This window comes from Lepisma saccharinum, chromosome 1 (genome assembly GCF_977018435.1).
Source record: "Lepisma saccharinum chromosome 1, izLepSacc3.1, whole genome shotgun sequence".
NCBI lineage: Eukaryota > Metazoa > Arthropoda > Insecta > Zygentoma > Lepismatidae > Lepisma > Lepisma saccharinum.
The window spans coordinates 63,092,836-63,115,511 of record NC_139229.1 but is presented as its reverse complement, the minus strand read 5'-3'; the positions used below and the strand labels follow the sequence as shown (position 1 = coordinate 63,115,511).

The following is a 22,676-nucleotide window of genomic DNA, read 5'->3' as shown; positions in this document are numbered from 1 at the left end:
GGAGTGGACTTACCTCCGTTCATGCGAAGTCAGGTGACACCATAAGAAGTGCTGGAAATGGCCACCATTGGCGTCCAGGTAGCAAAACATCACGCGACCTGGAGTAGCAACGGCGCCGATCGGTCGCGCCCTTGAACCAACTGGACGATGAGGAATTATCCATTGGTTATTTCCAGCAGGATGGAGCAACACCGCACACCTCGCGCGCAAGCATGGCCGAAATCCGGTCTTTTTTCGGCGATCGCGTAATTTCCAGGGGCTTTGGCCACCGCGCTCGCCCGATCTCACGCCGCCTGATTTTTTTTGTGGGGACATTTGAAGTCACAGGTTTACGCCAACAAACCGCGAACCATAGAGGCCTTGAAAGCAAACATCAGTGCGGCCATCCAAGCAGTGACACCTGACGTACTGAGACGGACTTTACACAACATGGAACGCCGCGTCCAATGCTGCCTGGACGCCAATGGTGGCCATTTCCAGCACTTCTTATGAGGTCATCTGACTTCGTATGAACGGAGGTAAGTCTACTCCAAATTTCGTTGCAATATCTTTATTAGTGTCAGAGTTATGAACGATATACAGGGTTCCTCCCCGAGTGAAACACCCTGTATATGACAAACCTTGTTTGTTTTAGTCTACTTTATGCACGGATAAGCTAATTCGGACTGGAACTACAGATTAACGTTACCCCCACACCCCCTATACGCCTTCATGGCGTGGTGCTATGCACAGGGGAGCACTTTACCTTTTTTTTTACCTTTTACTACAGATTAACGGAGAACCTATAAGAGATAGACACAATAGCAAGAAAGAGAGAATGAGAGATAGGAACACAAGAGCAAGAGAGAGATAGAGAGTGAAAACACAATAGCAAGAAAGAGAGAATGATAAAGAGAGAGGGACGCTACAAGAGCAAGAAAGAGAGAGAAGAGACACAATGGGAAGAAAGAGAGGGTGAGAGAGGGGGGACACGAGATTAAGAAAGAATGAGAGAGAGAATAGCAAGAAAGAGAGAATGAGAAAGAGAGAGAGACACACAAGAGTAAGAAAGAGAGACAGAGGGGGACACAAGAGCAAGAAAGAAAGAATAATATAGAAAGAAGAGAGAGAGAGAATAGCAAGAAAGAGAATAATAAATAGAGAGGGACACTACAGAGCGAGAAGAGACAAAATAGGAAGAAAGAGAGAATGAGAGAGAGAACGAATGAGATCGATAGATAGAGAGTGAGAGACAATAGCAAGAAAGAGAGAATGACAAAGAAAGAGGGACACTACAAGAGCAAGAAAGAGAAGAGAGACAATAGGAAAAATGAGAGAGACGGGGGGACACGAGCAAGAAAGAAAGAATGAGATAGAGAGAGACAATAGCAAGAAAGAGTGAATGACAGAGAGAGAGTGAGAGAGAGAGGGGGACACACAAGAGCAAGAAAGAGAGAGAAGACACAAGTAGGAAGAAAGAGAGAATATGAGAGAGATGGATCAAGAGCAAGAGAGAGAGAGTTTGGTTCCTTGCAGACGAAATATCACTCCCAAGAATCCAATCGCTCCTGCTGGATGATGCTGGCGGCCTCCGACAAGATAACGCACCTGACAAAAGAGTCTGAAAGATACCATCGTCTTCAGTGACGTCACGTACCCGGCTATCAACAGTTCCCTTTAGTGCCCGTCTCCATGCTGGCAAGGAACGACGCGCCACTAGCCTTTTGGCTGAGGCAATAAACCAGGCCAGAAACCATATTCGAAGAAGTTTTGTAATTATGTAGGGCCACAAATTAATATCCTTTTCTCCTTTCGTCTTAGAAAAAAGATAAATAAAACTTCATGGATACTTTTTCTGTGGCTTTAAACTCAGCAAAGTTGACTTAATTTTAGCTGTTCTTTTGTTCCTTTTTTAGAGTAATTTAAATAGTTTGAATTAGAATTTCTGTAGGTCTGTTTATTTTTCCTTATTCATCGTGTCCAGTGGTGGCGATTGGGTGCAAGAACTGGAGGGGGCAAGAAATAGTGCGGGGGCAGAAGGTGGAAGGGGCTTCTCGCCCACGCGCCCCTAAATCGCCCGCCACTGATCCTGAGTTATTATAGATAACTTTACTATTTTCTTCTTCTATTTTGATATGCATTTACTGCAACTCAGTGTCCGAGCGCGTTAAGTGGTCGACTTTCGAGCTAGTCACTCGAGTAGCCGGATTCGAATCTCGGTCAAGGCATCGATGATGTCACTCAACTAATTTCACCTAATCATCCCCTTCGTCGCGATTAGGCAAAAGTGACAGAAAATCGGCGTAAAATAACGAGAAGATATACATTTACGTACTATACCCAACTAGTTCTCAGTTCACGGAATCACTTTTTTTTTCGTGGCGCCCTAAATTAGATCGAATTTTGATTGATTGGTTTGGTTTATTTTACTTCGCTTTTCTTCCACTACTGGCTAATCGCTAAGATGAGGATACTCACAACCATGGCCAGGCCGGAATTTGAACCCGGGATCCTTGGCGTCCTGGCGCGCTGTGCTATCCACTCCGCCAATACTTTTACGAATATAACTTTACTCTAACACCATGTTAGTCACAGTTGGAATTACTAAGAAAAAGTAACTGATGTGTGTGTATGTGTGTATCTAAACCACCAACAGGAATAAGGTAGGGGGCCCGAATTTCGTCCCCGCGCCCAATTTCGTCCCCCTTTAGCTAGAGGTACAATCGGTACAACTCCAGGATTGAGGACGGCAAACAGTTGTGAAAATTGTGAAAATTTTGGGCTCTTGACAATTTATGGTCCGGTGTAATGAAGAAGTTTCGGTTTCGTGACAAAGTGAGTTCTTGCAATATCATTGTTAGCAGTAATTTACACCCAGTTTGAGTGTAGGATTTATGTTCGCTGCATGTCATTGGCGTAGGTACGTTGTCAATATAGAAGGGTATGTGCGTTGCGTTCCATCAAGGTCACTTGTTGAAAAGGTACGAACCGCCATGTTAGTTGGAGGTTGTTCCTAAATCCGTCCCATATCATGTTCATAATTTCGTCCCCTATAATGTTCCTAATTTCGTCCCCTATCATGTTCCTTATTTCGTCCTCTATCATCTTTCTAATTTCGTTCAAGGAATCCGCTGCACAAATGCTTCATATGATTATACGAAACTTGCTCCGGCGCCGAAAACTGTGTGCAATTTATTTGTGATACTTGCTTGGAAGGTTAAAGACTCACCTTACAAACAAAAGATAAATGTATTGTTTTTTATTTCAAGTAAACATAATATTGTTTCTGAGTTGTGCTAAATTTGTTTTCAGTTCGCCACATTCGACTAATTATGTTCATTATGTTCACTTTTCTAATGCCATTTTGTAAGTAACATGAATACCTTGGCAATTCATTATTACCTTATTTTTTTAGACCTTGTTTAGGGGGACGAAATTAGGCACGCTTTGTTTTTGTTTTGCAACATGTGAGTACTTTTGAAATTAATTTATTTTGGTACTAACAATTGATTATACAGGCGCTTTGCCTTGGTTTCTAGGTAAAGGAATAATTGACAAAGGTAATATAAAATTTTGAAGCTCTTACGTCATTTGATATGGTCTCCAGGTGACATGGGGACGTTTTTTGGGCCCCCTACCTTAGTCTTCCAATCATATCTTAGGTTGGGAATAGAGACTTTCTACTTTAATAATAGGTTGCTTTTTGCACAGATTTTGATGCAACGCCACTTTTGCATTTCCTTCCTCGTAGCCGTTGCCCCTACTCGAAACGTAAACGTGAGGGAGAGAGGAGGGGGGACTAGAGTGAGAGAACCTCTTAATTTCCTAGGTTTGTTTGAGGAAGGAGACGGCGCGTGAAATCGATGCGAAACCATCATCAATCTAGCGGAATGAGTGTGAGAGGAAAAAAACGGAACACGCTGGATAGTTTTGAGTTCGACTGAAACGTTGTAAATCTCTGTGCAGAAAGGGGTCGGAAGTTGAAGGCAGGAAAAAGGAAAGAGAATAAAAAAAAGGGGGAATGGTAGAGTTGTGTCTGGCCACGCCATATTGCAATTAGCCTTTCTCATCTCTCTCTCATCTCAAAAGAAGCGGCTGATCTCAGTTTGTAAAGATTTAATTTAAGGTTTAATGAAAATGGAATGCATTTTCGATATCATACTTAGCCATGTGTTTATTTATTAAGTCCCCCGCACAATCGTCCGAATCCGAATTTTGTCCTGGGCATGATCATCCTTTGTGTGTGTCTATTCATCAATTTCGTCACTCAAGGTCTCCCCAATGGTGTTGTGGCAACGCCGTCACATTGTGCTCAAGTGGTTCCTGGTTCGATACCCGGTGAAGGCACATAATGGTTCGAAACCAAATAGGTCCAGTCAAGATTAACCTATCTGTGCATAAAACTGGACTTAAGACAAAAAAAGCATTCGAAAAAACATACATTCATCCTAATCTTCGCGATTTGTCAGAAGTAGCTAAAAAAGTGAAGTAGAATATACGAAATCAATGTGTGTGTGTGTGACGGGTGTTGAGCCTGCAACTGTATAATAGGCAAATATTTTCAATACAGTACCACTACATGAAAATAATCCGACGAGTTGAATATTGGTATTTCGAACATTGTGGTTTCACCCTACGAAAGAATTGGAAATGAATTGTAGCAGTGCCTCGTTTGATAGATCTCATAATTTCTAACAGATTTTGTAGTATTTGTATGTATGTGTGGGGATTAACGGTTTTTGAATGGTTGCTCCAAAACTACTTTGTTTCATTTTGCAATGCTATGCGACTTTCCCATGTAAAATGTTAGAATCATATTCTACATCCTATATTTCTATACGTACAGTTACCGGCAATAAAAATCGAACACCTTTATCCTGAAATATTCGCTTTTCTGCAAGGTGTTATGTGTGTTGCCTAACTCTACGGCGATGAGTAGATTTTAATAGCAAATTTTCAACGTCAAGTTCTGCCATCGAATGGCGTAGTGGTAACGTTTTCGTCTTGTAATCAAGGGGTCCCGGGTTCGATACATGTTGGAGGCACATTTGCACAGTGGTTCGGATTCCGCTTTAAACTGTGTGTCCAGTCCCTATTGGCCTATCTGTGCATAAAGTGGACTTAAAACATCAGTTCAAGTTCATTTTTATTGCAGGTGACTCTACATTGACTCTACAGTATGTTTGTTACCACGTCACACCCGTGTTCGTTACTTATTAATATCAGAATGTCTAACATGAGTTTTGTTTAACAAGAATCCGTTTGTTTCCTCCATCCCCCCCCTCGTTCTATGATGTAACGAACGAATGGGCGTCCATCGATTGGTCCGGACTAAATATGCCACTTCCAGACCTGACCTGTTCTACTTTTCTCGCTGGTACGTGACTCTTTGGGGCAGAAGCGGTCTTTGCAAGAGCAGTCACTATAATAGAGTTGGCCCTTAAGAGATGAAGATAAAATTGATTACTCTAATGATCATATGACTGGAGGATGGGGCGGGAATTTTGTGTAGAATTTGAGATTCTTAATGTCAGAAATTTTTAATATTTCTCTCACCGAAAATTTCCAGTATCCAAGCATTTTCAAGACGTCTGCTAGATATTTATTTTATTTCAACATATCCAACATAATTTGAAGGACATAAGTTGTTCAAATTAGGCCATAAGTTGTTCGGAAGGGGGACGAGAAACTCAAGAATTTTTCGATATATAACAGTTCCGGTATTTTTTATCCTTTTTGTCTGTCTTTGGACTTGGCAGTTAATTTTAGAAAATATGACGTCACATGAGCTACAAATTTTCTTCATCATGTTTCAGAGATCGAAAATACAAAAAAAGTATCAAGATAGGAAAAATTACCGCAATACGTTGTTTTATGTAAAGTAAATTAGCAAATATGTAGCATCATGGCAAATATGTAAAAATATGTAACATAAAACGTATGCAAAATCATGTCAGTTAGATAACTCGTTGACATTTTCCTGTTCAAGGTATGTATCTGGAATGGAATAGAATGTGTAATTACATACATATCCGGTCTCTACTCATGACTCTGCCTTGCGAAGAGATTGGAAAAGTTAACTCAGCAGCGTATTCTCTATGTTACTGCGTTTAGCCCCGTTAAACCAACCTTTTGTTAAACAACTTACTTAAAATCTGGTTTACAAGCTTGTTTACATTTTTGCATAATATATAATGAGCAATTACCCATATATTGAAGCTAAATGTATAAAAATATATAAATAAGGATACTTGCGGTAAACCAGGTCGAATTTTGTGGATGCGTCACTGGGTTACCTTGACGTATTATCACAGATAAGACTTGACATTTGTTGAAATTTAGCAGTGCCATCTCTTGTTCTGTTTGTCAGAATAACTGGAAGCAAGAGTGCGAGTCTGCCTCTCAGCGCCTCTTAGGGGATTATTACAAAACTTCTTGCGAATGGGGATTCTCAGCAGGAGGCCAGTGCACCGGTTTCCTGCCTTCGTTCCAGATCTGCTTATATACCCTTATCTATGATATTATCCTGGACTTGGAAAGTAACTTCACAATCATATGGTCTATAGTTGAAGCACTCACCTGCGTCTTTGATATCCGGCGGCAAGAGGACGGAGCTGAAGCTGGTGTTGACTTTGAGTTTGTCAAAGTGGGAGTTGGGGGTGAGAGTGATCTCCTGGTAGTCTTTCAGCAGTTTCCCGTCAGACGAGTATTCGTTCAGTTTCTTCGAGTTGTAGTAGTTCACGGAGATTTTGTCGTCGAATTTGTGCGATTGCGCCGCTGCTTCCGCGGAATCCATGAGTCGCTGGAAGAGAAAGTAACATTTTTTTAGTCTCATAGTTGAGGTCAGGATGAAGGCTATGGTTGCTGTTGTGAAAGAGAGAAAATATGGGACACTTTGCTAAAAGTGACTTGATTAAGAAAACACATTCACATAGGCAAAACGGGACAAGAGCTACAGCTTACCGAATCTCTGAAATTTGTTTCCGGCGGGAATGGGCTACTAAAAGAAACCGCAAACAAAAGAACCTTCGGCCAAATGGCTTCGCGCATCTTCTCCTCCATCCGCTCAACCGAGGCCATAAGGAAGCCTGCTCCAATCTTCTACTTCTCCCCTTCACGTGTGAGTACGATGCAGAGGACACGAGGTTTTGCGCAGGTTCTATACCTGCGGTCCACTATGGTATAGTGGTGTATATGGCCTGCCAAGGCTGCGCCGAGTTCATTTCCTGCCTAGGGAAAACTCACTAGTTAGCAAAGGTGCCTTCTCCCCCGACCGCACTATATAGTCCTTACCAATATTCTGTCGGGGTAGAGGCACAACTGCTGAGTTGTCCCTCGGCAGGAAACGAACTAGACGTAGCCTTGGCAGGCCATACACGTATACACCACAATATATTTCACACGTCCACACTGGCCTCCCCGATGGTGCAGTGATAGGGTCGTCGCCTCGTAATCAAGGGGTCCCGGGTTCGATACCTTGTGGAGGCACAAGTGGTTCGGATCCCACTTTAAACTGTAGGTCCAGTCCCGATTAGCCTTACTGTGCATAAAGTGGACTTAAAACAACAAATCAAACACGTCCACACTGAGTGAAGTGACACGCTCAGGGGTGGAATACGCTTTCACAAGCCCTTCAGAAGCTATTTTGCTCCACAATTACTATGCCACGTGGAAGAAGTTACAAATATTTACAGAAAATTATGTTTTTCTTTATCTTCATTCAAACTGTCCTCTCCCAGGGACGGATTTAGGGATTTAGGTTGGGGGGGGGGGCTTTGCCCTGGCCTCCACTATTTAGAAAAATTTTGGAGAAGGCTTCAATGTAAGAAGTAAACCAGTTGATAAAACTTGAACTAACAGTTCTAACAAGAGACAATATAAATTTACACACACACAAAGTGAGGGGGGTCATGGGGGATGATGTCTCATTGTCATCATGTTAAACTGAAGGAGTATCCCCCTAGCTAACATTTTTCACTTTAAGCGCTGTGTGTGTATGTGTGTGTGTATATATATATATATATAGGTGTGTGTGTGTGTGTGTGTGCAGGAAGCCTTCAGATCTTATCCAAATACACAAATCTTAGTCTGTCCTGTACTCTGTAGTGGTGACAATGGAGGGAACAGGGCGAGCAACCCCCTCGTAGCAAGGAAGTAAAACTAGATAAATATATCCTTCTTCAGCTAAAATATGCACTTATGGGTCGTATTTAAGCTTCATCAAATATGATTACCGCATTATCAATTAATGTCCCCTCTAATGCACCTATTTTTTTTCTGGCACCGTTTCTGTTCATGGGCCAATCATGTCGCGTCGCATCGGTTGTGGCTAGTGATGTTGCTGCTAACACTGCTGACAAAGAAACACCGTTTTCAGTTTTACTACTAACACTCATAGTAAAATATTTATCAATCTGGAAGATAAAATATCTTATGTCTGAATTAATAGTATTTTTTTCTTTTGTAATTTTCTTCTAATCCGCTTTCTGCACTTAATCACTCATTTTCTCATCATTGCAGGTATCCAAACGAGACTGCTACTTTAATCAGGAGTTAAAATTGCCACTAAAATGTAAGTTCATTTATTATTGTCAATATTATTTTTTTGATTTCCTTCTTTCTCTATGTCCATATGAAATTTCAGGGAACCATGAAACTTGTTTTATCTAAAATTCCCCTTAAATTCGAAGTGTTCATGTAATTTAATATTATACCTGCGTTACAACTAACTAGCGATTTGGATAGTGTTTTGTATTTTCTCCAGCGGTTCTTATGCTTTCAGCACGGATCCCTTTCAAATATTTTTAGTGTTGAGGACGCACAGAATCTAACTCAATTCTTGAAATTCTCAAGTGTGAGATGAACCTAAAGGAAATCGGAAAAGATGGAAAAGATTAGATTGATCTTGTCCAGGATATGGACAGATGGGCGGCTTGTGTTGCTGCAGCCATAAACCTTTATGGATTAAGAAGGCTAAAGAGTTAATTAGTTAGTTACAACATTTAAAGTTGCTAATCGAGGGTCATTTATTACAATTATACAACAATTTGTTAAAATACTCATCTTTTACTGCACAGTGCCTTCATAGGTATCGTGTAGCAGCTGGAACCATGTCGCTTGACTGGAAATCGGAATCGCATAACGCATAATGATAACAACAATGATACTGAAGAATGAATGATGGTCTAATACAATTTAATGAAAAGGTTTGTACTGCAAGCCTCTTATGTTGAGATATACAAGTTGAAACTCTTCTATTCCGAGTTCTGAATTCACGTTTACCAAACTATTTCTATAGTTGCTTTTTAAGATAAACGAAGGCAGAAAACGCAAAGACAGATTGACTGTATTGTTCGACTGCGCAGGACGCACCTACATCACGAGTGGTCGATTCCAACGCGAAAGGAGAAGTAGGTATAAATGTTCGCGAAACAACGCTGAGTTTCAGCTCAGTATGTCGTTTGTATGCATTCGGTTGTTCATTATCGTTCGCTTTTTACTATGACGACGTTGCTAAGCTTGTAATTTTATTGTTCTGTTAGAGACAGGTGATTTTCACGGAACCTGCTTCTCCGTGTGCGTTCCACTTGCAGCCGTCACCCCTATTTTCCTAATGGACTCGGTCCAGTTAGCGCATTGGCACTTGTATTTGTGGCCACGGCTAACGGAGAACCTGCTCCCACGTCTGCGTTTCATTTACAGCCGTCCTCCTGTTTTTCCAGTGGACTCGTTCAGTTAGCGCATGCGCACAAACGTCGATGGTCGCGGCTAATGTAAGAGAACCTGTTTCTCCGTGTGCGTTCCACTTGTAGCCGTTGCCCCTATTTTGCCACTGAACTCGTCCAGTTAGCGCATGTGCTCTTGAGTCGCTGGCAGGAACTATCGCAGACGGATTGTGTACGATTATCTGTACATGAGGACCTCCTGGGATGACATGACGACCCCCCAAAGCTCCACAGATAAAGAACCTCTTTCCTAAGAGATCTCACTATCAACAACTCCTACAGTCCACCTTCTTTTAATAAGAGAAAAATATCTGAGCTCGAAATGCAATTATCTGAATCATAATATTTTTCTTTATTACAGTTGCCTACATTTTCCTTAATTGTTTCCCTTCAAATAAGCCTCTCTGTCTATCTACGCGGATGTGGTTAAGTACACACACATACACATTAAAGCGACTAGGGCGACAAGACGATTTTCCACTCCCGAGAACCCGGAGGTGGGTGTCTTGGATCTGACAGTGACAAGCCTCTTTGTTCATTAAGCGAACAAAAGACTGCTACTTTGTGCCCCCGAGCTTCCATTGCGAGATGGAATAAACATCGTGAGAGAGAGAGAAGTGAGGAATTAACCACAAAGCATCTGCACAGACAGAGAGAGAGAGAGAGAGAGAGAGAGAGAGAGAGAGAGAGAGAGAGAGAGAGAGAGAGAGAGAGAGAGAGAGAGAGAGAGAGAGAGAGAGAGATGAGTTTCAAAGCTCTCAAACTGAAACGCCTTTTGCTTAAATTCGATAGCAGCGTAATGATGAAAATATTATACATAACGATCATCTCTCCAAGTTTCTTTATAGTGCTATGTACGCATAATATGAACATTGAATGTTTCTATAAATTCAGGCCCTATTTATCGAAAGTAATTAAACAGCTACCACGAATGAATGCTTTAGCTGTTCTAGTTCCTGAGTTATGTTCATGTTGCGATCTTTGTTTTTGAACGGATGAATGAGATGTGATATCTCCGTAAAAAGTCTCTGATACGGACTTCGAGACCTCTCATCTCTTGGAACCTGCTTTGTTGACGCTACACGTTTTTGTGGTAAATATCATTACTTTCAACACGATGGCAACTTGGAAAAGAATGCTACACTTTTTCGTTGTAAATAGAATCGTTTTCATTTAGATAAGATGCAACACTTTGGCAGCTTGGAGGAGAATACTACAAGTTTTTGTTGTAAATAGGATTGCTTTCATGTAGATCTGACCCAACACTATGACACCTTGGAAAAGAATGCTACAATACAAGTTTTTTTGTTGCAAATAACAACATTACTTTCATCTAGATATGACTCAACACGATGACACCTTGGAAGAGAAGGCTACACGTTTTTGTTGCAAATAGCATTGCTATCATCTAGATCTGACTCAACACGATGACACCTTGGAAGAGAATGCTACAAGGTTTTGTTGCAAATAGCATTGCTTTCATCTAATTAGATCTGACTCAACATGACACCTTGGAAGAGAAGGCTACAAAACAAGTTTTTGTTGTAAATAGCATTGATTTCATCTAGTGCTGACCCAACACGATAACACCTTGGAAGAGAATGCTACAGGGTTTTGTTGCAAATAGCATTGCTATCATCTAGATCTGACCCAAAATGATGACACCTTGGAAGAGAATGCTACAAGTTTTTGTTGCAAATAGGCTTGTTTTCATTTAGATATTAACCAAGACAATTTAAAAATGGCACTTTCTTTCAAATTAGTTTTTAGTGTTTACGTAGACCATGTAAACTATAAGGTTACGTAATTTACGCGTAGACAACAAATATAGATGTGGACTTAGTCTACCGCACATCACTGGTGGTGAATCAGTAACTATCGAATCATCGTTCGGACCATATTTTGTTCAAAAAGAAAAAGGAATCGTCGCAATTGTACCAGGGACAATAAGCACGGGTAGCAAGTAGACAATTGAATCGTGAATCAAGCAACGTGATTCATGACGTTCGTGCTCGTAGTTAGATCTTCTTATCAGTTCTCAGTCCGTTAAAGTGGAAGTTGTGAAACGTATCGTTAAAGCTTTGCGTTCCAATTCAGAGTCACATTAAGACAGGCGTTTCTCCAAGGTAACTTGTGGAAAAGTTTAAATTGTCGTTCTAACTTGAAAGAATGACTCCTGGATGAATGAGTCGCTTGGCTTGAAAGCTTTCTGCGATTCTTCCACGTGAGAATGAAGTCGCAGAGAACCACTATTCAGCATCAATGTTTTGGAAGTAACAGTTGAAGTAACGAAATTACGGTTACTTTTCTATACACTGCTTACTTCTTTATAAACCATATTAGATTGTCATTTTAGAATATGTTCAAAGTGATATTATTGGATTTTGTGAGAGTTCACGTCCCCCCAGCCCAGTAGGGAGTGATGGAAATAATTTCTTAATTTATTCACGAAAATAAATTTTAAAAATGGTGGAAAAGTTCGAATTTTCTAGTTCAGAGTTAACCTAACATTTTCCCAGAATTTTTATTAAGATTAAGAGGAATACCTTGATGATATTCAGACTACACAAATGCCTACACAACATGAAATATTTCATGAAGATTGGTATCTCCCCTGTCATTGACTGTAGTTATTATAATAATTATTATTACTTGAGATGTCCTATAGGTGATTTAAACTTAAGGGTTCATTGTGGAGCCTTATGTGCTTTAATATTTGAGATCACCCTCCCCAAGATAATTGATTGATTTGCTTTATTTTACTTCGCTTTTGGTACCACTTTTGGCTAATTTGTGAAGATGGGGATGATAGGATGAATGGACACTCACAAATATCCATGTCCAGGCCGGGATTTGAACCCGGGACCCCTGGCGTCGTAGCGCGATGTGCTAATCACTCCGGCTCCCCAAGATAAGAATGCTTTGTAAGAAAGAAAAGTCGTTAACATTTAAAAAGAAAAGAATGAATATACACTATGCACTAAGTACAGTGGTGCATCGAATGACGAACGCAATCCGTTCCAGGACGAGTTCGTTATACAGGACGCTATTTTCCATAGGTTACTATAGAGATAATTTTAATACGTGCCCTAGCCCGTATAAGATAATGAAGCGTCCCTACTGAGGGGTTAACCATGTGATATTCGCGTACGGTTCGTAATGCTGGGTCGGGTTCGTAATGTGGGAGGTTCGTTGCGCGAGGTACCACTGTATAAGGATCGTCATGTTATCTTTTTCTACCCTTTCTCTTAGTTCAGCTTTTCTTGTGCTTTCCGCGATTTGGGGTGTTGTAATAGCTTGCTGGCTACTGCCACTCGCTGTAAACATGTGTTGGGAAGGGGGCGGGGAATGTCCAGGCAAAAGTTCGTGAGTAAGCTTGCTAGGGAATTTTCGCTCTTGTATTAAACAGTAGCAGTGGCTGACCAACTTTTGTTTCGATGGGTACTAAAGCAGACGTTGAGTGTGCTCATTTGCTGTGCATCATACGGCAACACCGTCGCCATAAGCTCCACGCTGTATTCTTAGCTAGGGATCGTCAATGGCGTCACATTAGCGTGACGTTACTGAGCAAGATTGAGTCCAAACAAACCCGTCACGTGGTATTCCTCTATGCCGTAGCATTGGATTCTCCATCCCAAGGGAAAACTTTCAAAATTGTGGCAGCAGTCATGAAACAAATCTGTGATGTGTGTTATACAGTCACCTGCAATAAAATGAGACATTAGATCCTGAAATATTCGCTTCCCTGCAAAGCGTTATGTTTGTTGCCTAGCTTTACGGCGATAAATAGATGTTACCAGGAAATTTTAAATGGCACCGCCGCAGAGTTAGGAAACACACATAACGCCTTGCAAGGAAGTGATTATTTCGTGATCTAGATGTCCCGTCTTTATTGCCGGTGACTGTACATCAGTGTAAAGATGAGATTTCAGAGATAACGTCTATATATTAAACGTACCTTACAAAGGATAAGGTAAAGAATAACTGGAGTATGAAATCGAATGTAGCGAATATTCACAGCCGGCTTCTGATCCGGAACCGCAGCCAATAGGCTGTGGGACTTCATCAGCCATCATGGCAGTTGAACTTTGGAACCAGAGTGGATATACTTTCTTTAAAAATAATTTCCTTACTATAGTTCTTTACCTTATATCTATCTATAAGGTGTGTAATATTTAGACGTATTCCCCGAAATGTCATCTTTACATGGTTGTACGATACGCACCACAATTCTAAAAGTTTCAATGCTATGACAAGTGACGAGTTTGTTTGGACTCAATCTTGCTCGGTTGTCTGCTGGTGACGTCAGCACTTATAAGGTCCGTAGCAAGAGGAAGACCTTCAGTGTACCATACGATGCCAGAAAGCAGCGATTTATTTCTTTGCGCTCTAATTTACCTGGATGACACGTTCGAAGCTGGACTAGGGAAGGAGGAATTTGAGGACAGGTTCAGTTACCCTCCCCCACCCCTCCTTCGGATGCAAGGAAACTTCGAACCGCTCTCTTTCCCAACACAGAGGCAAATTCATCAAATATGCATTTGGTCTTAAAAGAAGCGGTTAAGTGCTTTTTAATGGTTCTCTCCAATGGGGAGGCTATTTGGTCTGGAAAATGCCGGTAAGCAACCATTATCGAGGGGAGGGGCATAGGCTCAGATAGATCGTTATCAGCTTGTAGAATGAAGTGAGAGGACCTCGCTCCAGCCCAGAGAGCGGTGGCCGAATCCTAGCTGGCATCTACCTCGCCGGACTTGCGTTGCTTATCAAATATTGAGCGTCTCTGGAGGTATCTTTGAGCTGTGCCAGTGTTGCCACAATCTTTCCCTTTCCAAGGTGCAAAAATTCCCTTTTCGCCAAAATGTTTCTCCTCATTTAATGAAATAATAATAAAGTAATAGTTGCTGCAGCAGTAGTGTTAGTTTCGTTAGCTCATTTTCGTATATACCTTAAAATTGTTAAACAAACTAATCAACTACATGTAGCAGCTTCCTTGCTGCCATGCCAAATATTCCAGGTTCGAATCCTGGTCACGGCCTCCGCGATGGCGCCATGGTAGCGTCGTCGCCTTGTAATCAAGGGGTCCCGGGTTCAATACACGGTGGAGGCACATAGTGGTTCGGATCCTACTTTACACTGTAGTTCCAGTCCCAATTAGCCTTACTGCGCACGAAGTGGACTTAAAACACCAAATCAATTAATCGAGCCCTGGTCACAGTGGCGTGCCAGAAAGGGAGGGTTGTTGGGGGTCATTAACCCCCTATGGTTCAGTATTCCTAAAGAAATGAACGTCGGTCAAAGGCAGTAAAATATGGCAAAATGAGGGCTGACTGCTAAAGAAAGTATAGGCTACGTAAGCCCTCTTTCAAAAATCTGATGGAGGTACATGGCACAGTGGTTCGGATCCCACTTTAAACTGTAGGTCCAGACCCAATTAGCCTTTCTGGGCATAAAGTGGACTTAAAATAACACTTCAACAATTCTTTCGAAAATCCAGGGCACACCATTGCCTGGTCAGGCATGAGTCTCAGTTTTCGTTCTAAGTCCACTTTATGCACAATAAGGCTAATCGGGACTGGACCTACAGTTTCAAGCGGGATCCGAACCACTACAGTATGTGCATCCAAAGTGTATCGAACCCGGGAACTGGTCAGGCATGAATACACACTCCTGTTCAGATAAAGTCACACATACTTCAACTGTCCAACCTTATAAAACGTGCCAATTTATGTGTACATGAGTATACAATTGCGTGTGTTCCATTACTCGTTTCATAACTTTATCATTCATGCTTGATTTTAAAAATACAAAAATTTCAGGGAAACTTCAAGACACCAGTCTCAATACTAGTACAGGTTAAAAGAATGGTTAGTCGAATGATTTGGTTTATAATACGTCGCTTTTCTGCCACTCTTGGCTAATCGCGAAGATGAGGATGAGTGAAGATATGATGAAGGGACACTGACAAAGAACATTCATGCCAAGGACAGGATTCGAACCCGGGGTGTTAGCCACTCCGCCACAGAGGTGACGTAAGATAAACAAAATAGAAATATACGCATGTAAGCTTATACTCAAAACAGTCGAAACCAAATAATTATGGGTATGAAACTGGCACGCAATATAATTTTTCGTTTAACTTGTAATTGACCTCAGTGGCTGAGTGATTATCACAGCGCGCTACGACGCAAAGGATCCTGGGTTCGAATCATCAGATCATTCATTCTCATCTTCGCGATAAGCCCAAAAGCGGCATAAAAGCGACGTATTATAAACCAAATCATTCGACTAACCATTCATTTAACCTTTACTAGTATTGAGACTGATGTCTTAAAATTTCCCTTAAATTTTGGTATTTTTAAAATCAACTTCCCCCTTTTCGCTTAAATTTCTGTCCAAATTTCCCTTCAAAAAGGGAAATTCCCCTTCACGTGTCAACATTGCGCTGGTCCCCTTTGTCCTGGGATTCTCATCTCGGTTTTGAGGGGAAGCAGAAACGTGGAGGGAGGAGGGGGAAATCTCAGTAAACAGGCCGTAGGGAAGGGGGAGGCAGTCCAGAATCTCATACTCAGCAACTCCGACAACAAATCAATAATACGGAAGACACACAACGGGCCCTTTTTCTTATTGTTTTAAGGAACATTTTCGTCCAAGCGATGTAACGTATGAAGGCATAAAGGCGTTCAGATATCAACAGGCTTTTATCACCCTGTAAGTTTACTGAAGATTTCGTCTTGCGTATCTTTGTTTACTTAATCTCATTTCAGTATACACTGTAACAGGGTATCTACCAGTCAAGAATGCCAGGAAAGAGTCAGGAAATCAACAGGTAGGTCAAGAAAGTCAGGAAAAAGGTCAAGAAATTATGCTTGTGGTTAAGAATTTTTGCTATCTTTTACAGTATAGTGAAATTTACATTGTTGTATACCTGTACTGGGATTTGCTAAAATTGAATATTTGGAAATCTAGAATTGTATTTAAGTGTGGTTAAGATTTGTTCAGTTTGTTTCTTAAGAATTGCTTTCTTGTATGCGTGAAGTTTTGTAAAAATAGTAAAGTAATGTGGCCATTCCCCATCCAGGATGAATTTTGAATTTGAATTTGAATTTGATTTTAAAACTTTGGGTGCGTCAGCACTTAGGCTATTTTGCACCCGTCACATTATACGGGGTCCAGCCCCTTATCTTTACGAAGAACAACTCTAACGTTGCATAAGTAAAATCTTAAAAGTTTAAAATGTTCTGACTCTCGTTAAAAGCTGAGGCTGTACAGGGGCACTCAGCACACAGAAGGACAAAAAATAGGACAACACACACAAAATTATACTGGCCAGAGAACCAGTCGCCAGAGCCTCGTTCGTCTGCAAAACGCAGTCCAGGGTGTACTAACGTGGAAGTGAGGTTGACAGTTGGGTGTACTACGTGGAAAATCACCCCTTACACCCCCCCATCCAGGATGAAGTCTGAAGGATTAATTTTTGCATGCATTTAGAGCAAGTCTAAATCTCTTGTTTAAGTACAGCTTCACTTTTCATTTTAATCAGCCTTGTGGTAGGGGTTTTTCTTTAATAAAAATATATATTTTCTTAATTTCCAACTATACTTAAGTAGGTGACGATTACATACATGTTAAGAAAGGTAAAGAAAAAGTCATCAAAATTTCGGATTTGTTATTTTGGTAGACACCCTGTGTAAGAAAAGAATCTGTAGCTTCATGGCAGTGTAAAATCTACTGATCGTTCACTAGGTTCATTTTACAGTTTTCTTATTTCTCTTCTTCCTTTTTACAGGTCTGAGAAACCAAAGCCCGTTCTTCGACTACAAAAGTATCTCATAAAGAAAGAAAAAAACAACTTAAATTTCTCCGTGCATGTAGCACATGAAGTCACATTTAGGGGATGTTGGGGTAGGACGCCCCACATTCTCGGCTCGGCCAGATTGGAGGTGATCTGATCATCACCGCGCTCCGGCCGCCTTTATCCCTCAGGGTTGATTTGAGGCTGGGTGAACCTCGGAGCCGATTCATGCGCAGACAAGGCCGGAAAAATTTCGATTTGAGGCCAAGGGCTATCTGACATCCTTGAGAACATATTTATTCCACTTTTTGAATTTCTTTTTCAGTTTTCTCTCCGTAAATGAGAGGAACTTAAATAATAATAATAATAATAATCGAACTTATGCATTACGAACATGGACGTCCTGTAGGGGAGCAAGGGGGACACGACCTCTCAGATGTGAACATCACCTCCACAATATGGCCTAGATTGTTAATGTGTGGAGCGCTATCTACAGTGGCGGCGATTGGGTTCCAAACCCAGGGGGGGGAGGGGCAAGGAGCCAAAACTGGGGGAGAAAAGACAGTAAGATTTACCTTTGTAGATACGGTTTAGCATAGTGCGGGAGCAAGCCCCCCTCCCCCCACATCGCCACCACTGCCTATCTACCTTCACACTTTTCATTACCTTTTTACTGAGAATAGGTGCAGTCTGATCGCTGTATTGAACATAACATTCAAAATGAGATCATATTATTTTATACGTATTGCTGAACCACAAGCCATTTCAATGCACTCCCTATGTCTAGCCCGTGCCCCAAGGGTAAAGGGATAATACTATCAGCCGTCACGTAAAGAAACCAAATGCAATTGGGGGAAAACTTAGTTACAGAACTGAAGCAAAGGGAAATTCGTTTCTTTCCTAACCTTCCTCCCCTCTCTCTTTCTCTCGGTCTCCTTGTTTTGCTGATGAATCGCATCTAAGCAGGTCGAGCAAGTCGTTCGCTGGAAGGTTTTCATTATTGCCACGGAACGAATTTCTCTCCCCCCGCCTGGAGCACCGTGTTTCTTAGTAGTTCCCGCCTTTTGCCGCCAGGTGGCTCCCTCGTCGGGATCCGCAGCGGGAGAGAGCAATGTTGCCACATGAAGGGAAATTTCACCTTTTTGGAGGGAAATGCGGACCGAATTTTAAGCGAAAAGGGAAAAAGAGATTAAAAACACCAACATTTCAGGAATTTTCTAAGACATCAGACTCAATATTAGCACCAATTACATAAAATTCCACTTTCATATCCATAACTTTTTGCTGATACGTCTTATTGAAAATTATTTTACCTATAAGCCTATATAGCCCCCCCCCTCTTTTTTACATCGCCTTTCTACGTCTTCGTGGAGTTCCGAAGATGAGGATGAATTATGAATGGATGATGGAACAAATACAATTGTGCATCCAGGCTGGACCAGGGTTCGATCCTGGAACATCTGCATCGGTAGCATACGAACATGGACCAACGAAAATACTACTGCTACTACTACTACTACTACTACTACTACTACTACTACTACTACTACTTCTTCTTCTTCTACTACTACTATTTCTTCTTCTTCTTCTACTACTACTTTACTTATTACGTATTCTTATTAATATTATTATGGCTCTCTAGGGCAGAATTTTTGTTATGAAGACGGGATCCGAACGGGAAACATTTTAAATCTCTTCGTTCAGCGCGGGAAAAAATCGACACTGTGAAATTCTCGAATTCTACACGCCATTTTGCCCTTAAGTGATTGTTTTTGCATTTCTGGAATAAAAAAAAATAACAATTTCCTAGCAGTTTTCGACACTTGCAGTGCAGAAAATATCCAGAATTAACCACTTTAAAAATTGATCATTTGGAACATCCCGACTGTTCGGGATCGCGAAATCATTTCCAAAAGTCGGGATTTTTTTCTTGATCTCGGTACCGACTTTTCGGGATCCCGCACACCCTTAATTATTATTATTATTACTATTACGTCATTTCCTTATGTGAAGGGAAAAATTGGGCGAAAAAGGGAAATTTTGACCCTGGAAAAGGGAAATTGTGTCCTCAGAATGTGGCAACATTGAGGTAGAGAAAGAGAGAGAGCGAGTGAGAGAGAGGGGGAGAGAGAGAGAGAGAGAGAGAGAGACAGAGCGCAAGCAAAATCGATCGCGCTAAAATCTCGATACCAGCCAGCTTCCCTTCAACCAGTGTTAAAACCTTCTTCTCCTCTCACTGCGTTATGGATATGAAATTGCCGACCAATCTCGAGTTCCTCGAGAATCATTCAACCCGATAATAAGCCTTTCCCAGCAGGGAGTTGGGATGGAAATAGGGGGACGGGGGGAAATGTCCCCGATTCTTTTTCTTCTTTTTTTTTACATTTAAGAGAAAAAGCACGTAAGAAAGAGATGGAGGAAATTATAAAATACTGTGTAGCTTTTATAGTTTTTTTTTTGTTTTAACGAATGAAACTTACACATGCTTATATGTGGCCGCTGCAAACCTGTATATCGAATAACTGCATCATTTAATAATACATACTACAATAGATCGAACGCTCTTCGTTAGTTGAATTTGGTAGCAGCACAAATATGCTATGGTATACCAACCACGGTAATTGCCATGAAATCTTAATCTACCAAGTCTCTTGCTTTTATCAAAAAGTCAATGATTCCGGTCTTAACCGCCGGACTGTGATAAAGACACACTTTTTTAGTACCATTCTCCATTTTGAGACACATTTTATGGTATATCTTTCATTAAAATACATTAAAACTTATATAGTTTTAAAGCTTATAAATTAGGCTACAACTTTTATTCGAAACAATTTCTTGTCATTTAATTTGCTCAAAAGTTACAAGGCAAAAACGTTAGAAAATACTAGGAAAAAATCAATTTTTAAAGATTATTTTTTACATTACAGCAAAACCAACATTATCCAAAAATTAAACAGAATCTTTAGTCCACTTAATGAGAATTAAGACTAGAAATTACCTGCCTACGGCGATTGGTTACGGAGATATAGGTCAATATTTGAGAGTCTGCGAAATTCATGTTTGGGGGGGGGGCGCTGGGGGGGAATCACCGCGAGGAGGGGCAGGGACTTTTGGGATTTTGCACTACTAGTAGTGTTCTAGCAACTGACCAAAATTCAGCTTTTACGGAACTTTTCCCGACATAAAACCTTTATTGACTGGACTAATAGACTAGTACTTTAAACTACGTATACATATTCCAACACCACGTTTTGAGACAGCCCCTCATCTCTCATCTTCAGATGAACATATCTCTTTTTACCGATGGTGGGGATCGAACCTGCGATAGACCTGTGATTTTACTACATTTGATTTTTTATCTCATTTTTGTTACTCAGCGTCGCTTTTCTGCCACTGTTGTCTAATCGCGAAGATGAAGAAGAATGCTAATATGATGAAATGGATCAAGGGACAATCACAAACACATGGACGGAACACAAGTCTCACAGAGAATTATGCTGCTGCGAGCCCAGACGCCAGAGCCTCGTTAGCCTGCACAATGTAGTTAAGAATGTACTACGTGGAAGATGGGTTGACATTTTGGTGTCTTCAAAAAGGGTCAACCCTTACACCCCAAATCTAGGTTTTATACAAATAACTAAATTCGATACAACTTTGGGAAAATATGTACGTATACGGAATCACAGAACGCTTACACAGTGGCGCCACCTATCGAGATAAAAATCAGTCGATTTCAAATTGTCGCACTATGTGTATATGTTATATAGTTAATATTAGTACTACACTGCCACCACAACCACCACCACTACAAATAATAATAATAATAGTAGTATTGTTACTTAGTCCCGGGCACAGCAATGGCCAGATACACCGCCACGTCTAATATTTCTACAATTATATAGGTCACATCATTTCCTAAATTTCCTGTCAGAGTTTTTATCGGTCCTCTCGGCCTGGGCATTCTTTGAGAGTGTTCCTTCATCAATTTCATCATATTATTACTCATCGTCTTTGTCGCGAATAGTCAAGAAAGGAAGAAAAGCGACGCTCAATAACAAAGATCTAGTCAATTCAAATTTTATGAGTCCACCACCGTTGTTATAATTTACTGAAATCATGGAATTGTGTCTAGTCCTGCATTTAGGACCCTTGCAAGCAAGCAAAACTTCGATAAGTACTTATTTTTTTGCTCCATTTTCAATACAGTTTGTAAATTCAAAACCTTGAGTGTTCATCCACAAATACACTGCTCAAGAGAATAGACTAGTCACTGTAGTAAATAACTGAGAGTACCATAAGTAAAGAATTTATTGAAATAAAAGAAGGAAAGAAAGCTTACAAAAAAAAGAATACCTTCTCAGTTTCATAACAACACATAGTATTGACAGCAGTGACATCTATCGCTTGTTTTTTTGCTTTATTCTCTCTGCCTTGAATGACTACTTTCTGAATTAACTCTATTTTTGTCATTTGACATACACCTGCGATGCACCATAATTCAATACCATATTCAAGTATTGAACGTACCAATGTTAACATATACGTAAAACCAATGTGTATAAAAGAGACAAATGAACGAAGATAAATAGGCTAGAGTCTAGTTTACGTCCTTCTTGCCTTTTGGTGGTAACCGATGGGAGTTAACAACACTGCATGCTCGTCTTTGTGTCCGCGTTGTGAATGCGTGTTAAAGAAGAACAGGTTCCAAAAACTTCTAGATAGTGTAAAATACGTTTATCCCTAGTGATAATTCAGTGCATCGTTCAAAACCGTGCTAGCAGACAGCCGGCGCTCCGGCATCTCTTAGGGTAAGTAAGTTTTTCTTTTTACACTTTCTGTTCACGATAGCCCCACTAAGCATTCACGGGAACGAGGTATGCCTACGAGGTTAGGTTAGGCCTGTTAGGGTAGGTTCCATTAGCACTTATTTCACCCCTAAATATGTGCTTCATCATCGAAAAATGTCCTCAGTACGTTCACTCACGCAAAGCTATCCGGACAACATCGGTTTTTCTCGATTTTCTCCTCAAGGAAATTGTTCCTCGCCTTGGGATTTACTTTGTTGAATTCCTTATACAATAACATTTCCAACGATATATGACACGCATTCCTTAGGAAAAGGACGTAAACTAGACTCTTCCAGTCAAGGCAATGGGCGACCCGTCGTGAAATGAAAGAGT

General features: G+C 40.8%; 1 protein-coding gene across 1 annotated transcript in view; it reads right to left on the bottom strand.

The window, feature by feature from the left end:
- stol (voltage-dependent calcium channel subunit stolid) overlaps window positions 1-22,676 on the bottom strand; it is a 309,278-nt gene that overhangs the window by 106,190 nt on the left and 180,412 nt on the right. The window contains exon 4 of the mRNA XM_083132012.1: window positions 6,559-6,781. Within this exon, the coding sequence (XP_082988138.1) occupies window positions 6,559-6,781 (223 nt within the window). The remainder of the gene's footprint in view (window positions 1-6,558; window positions 6,782-22,676) is intronic.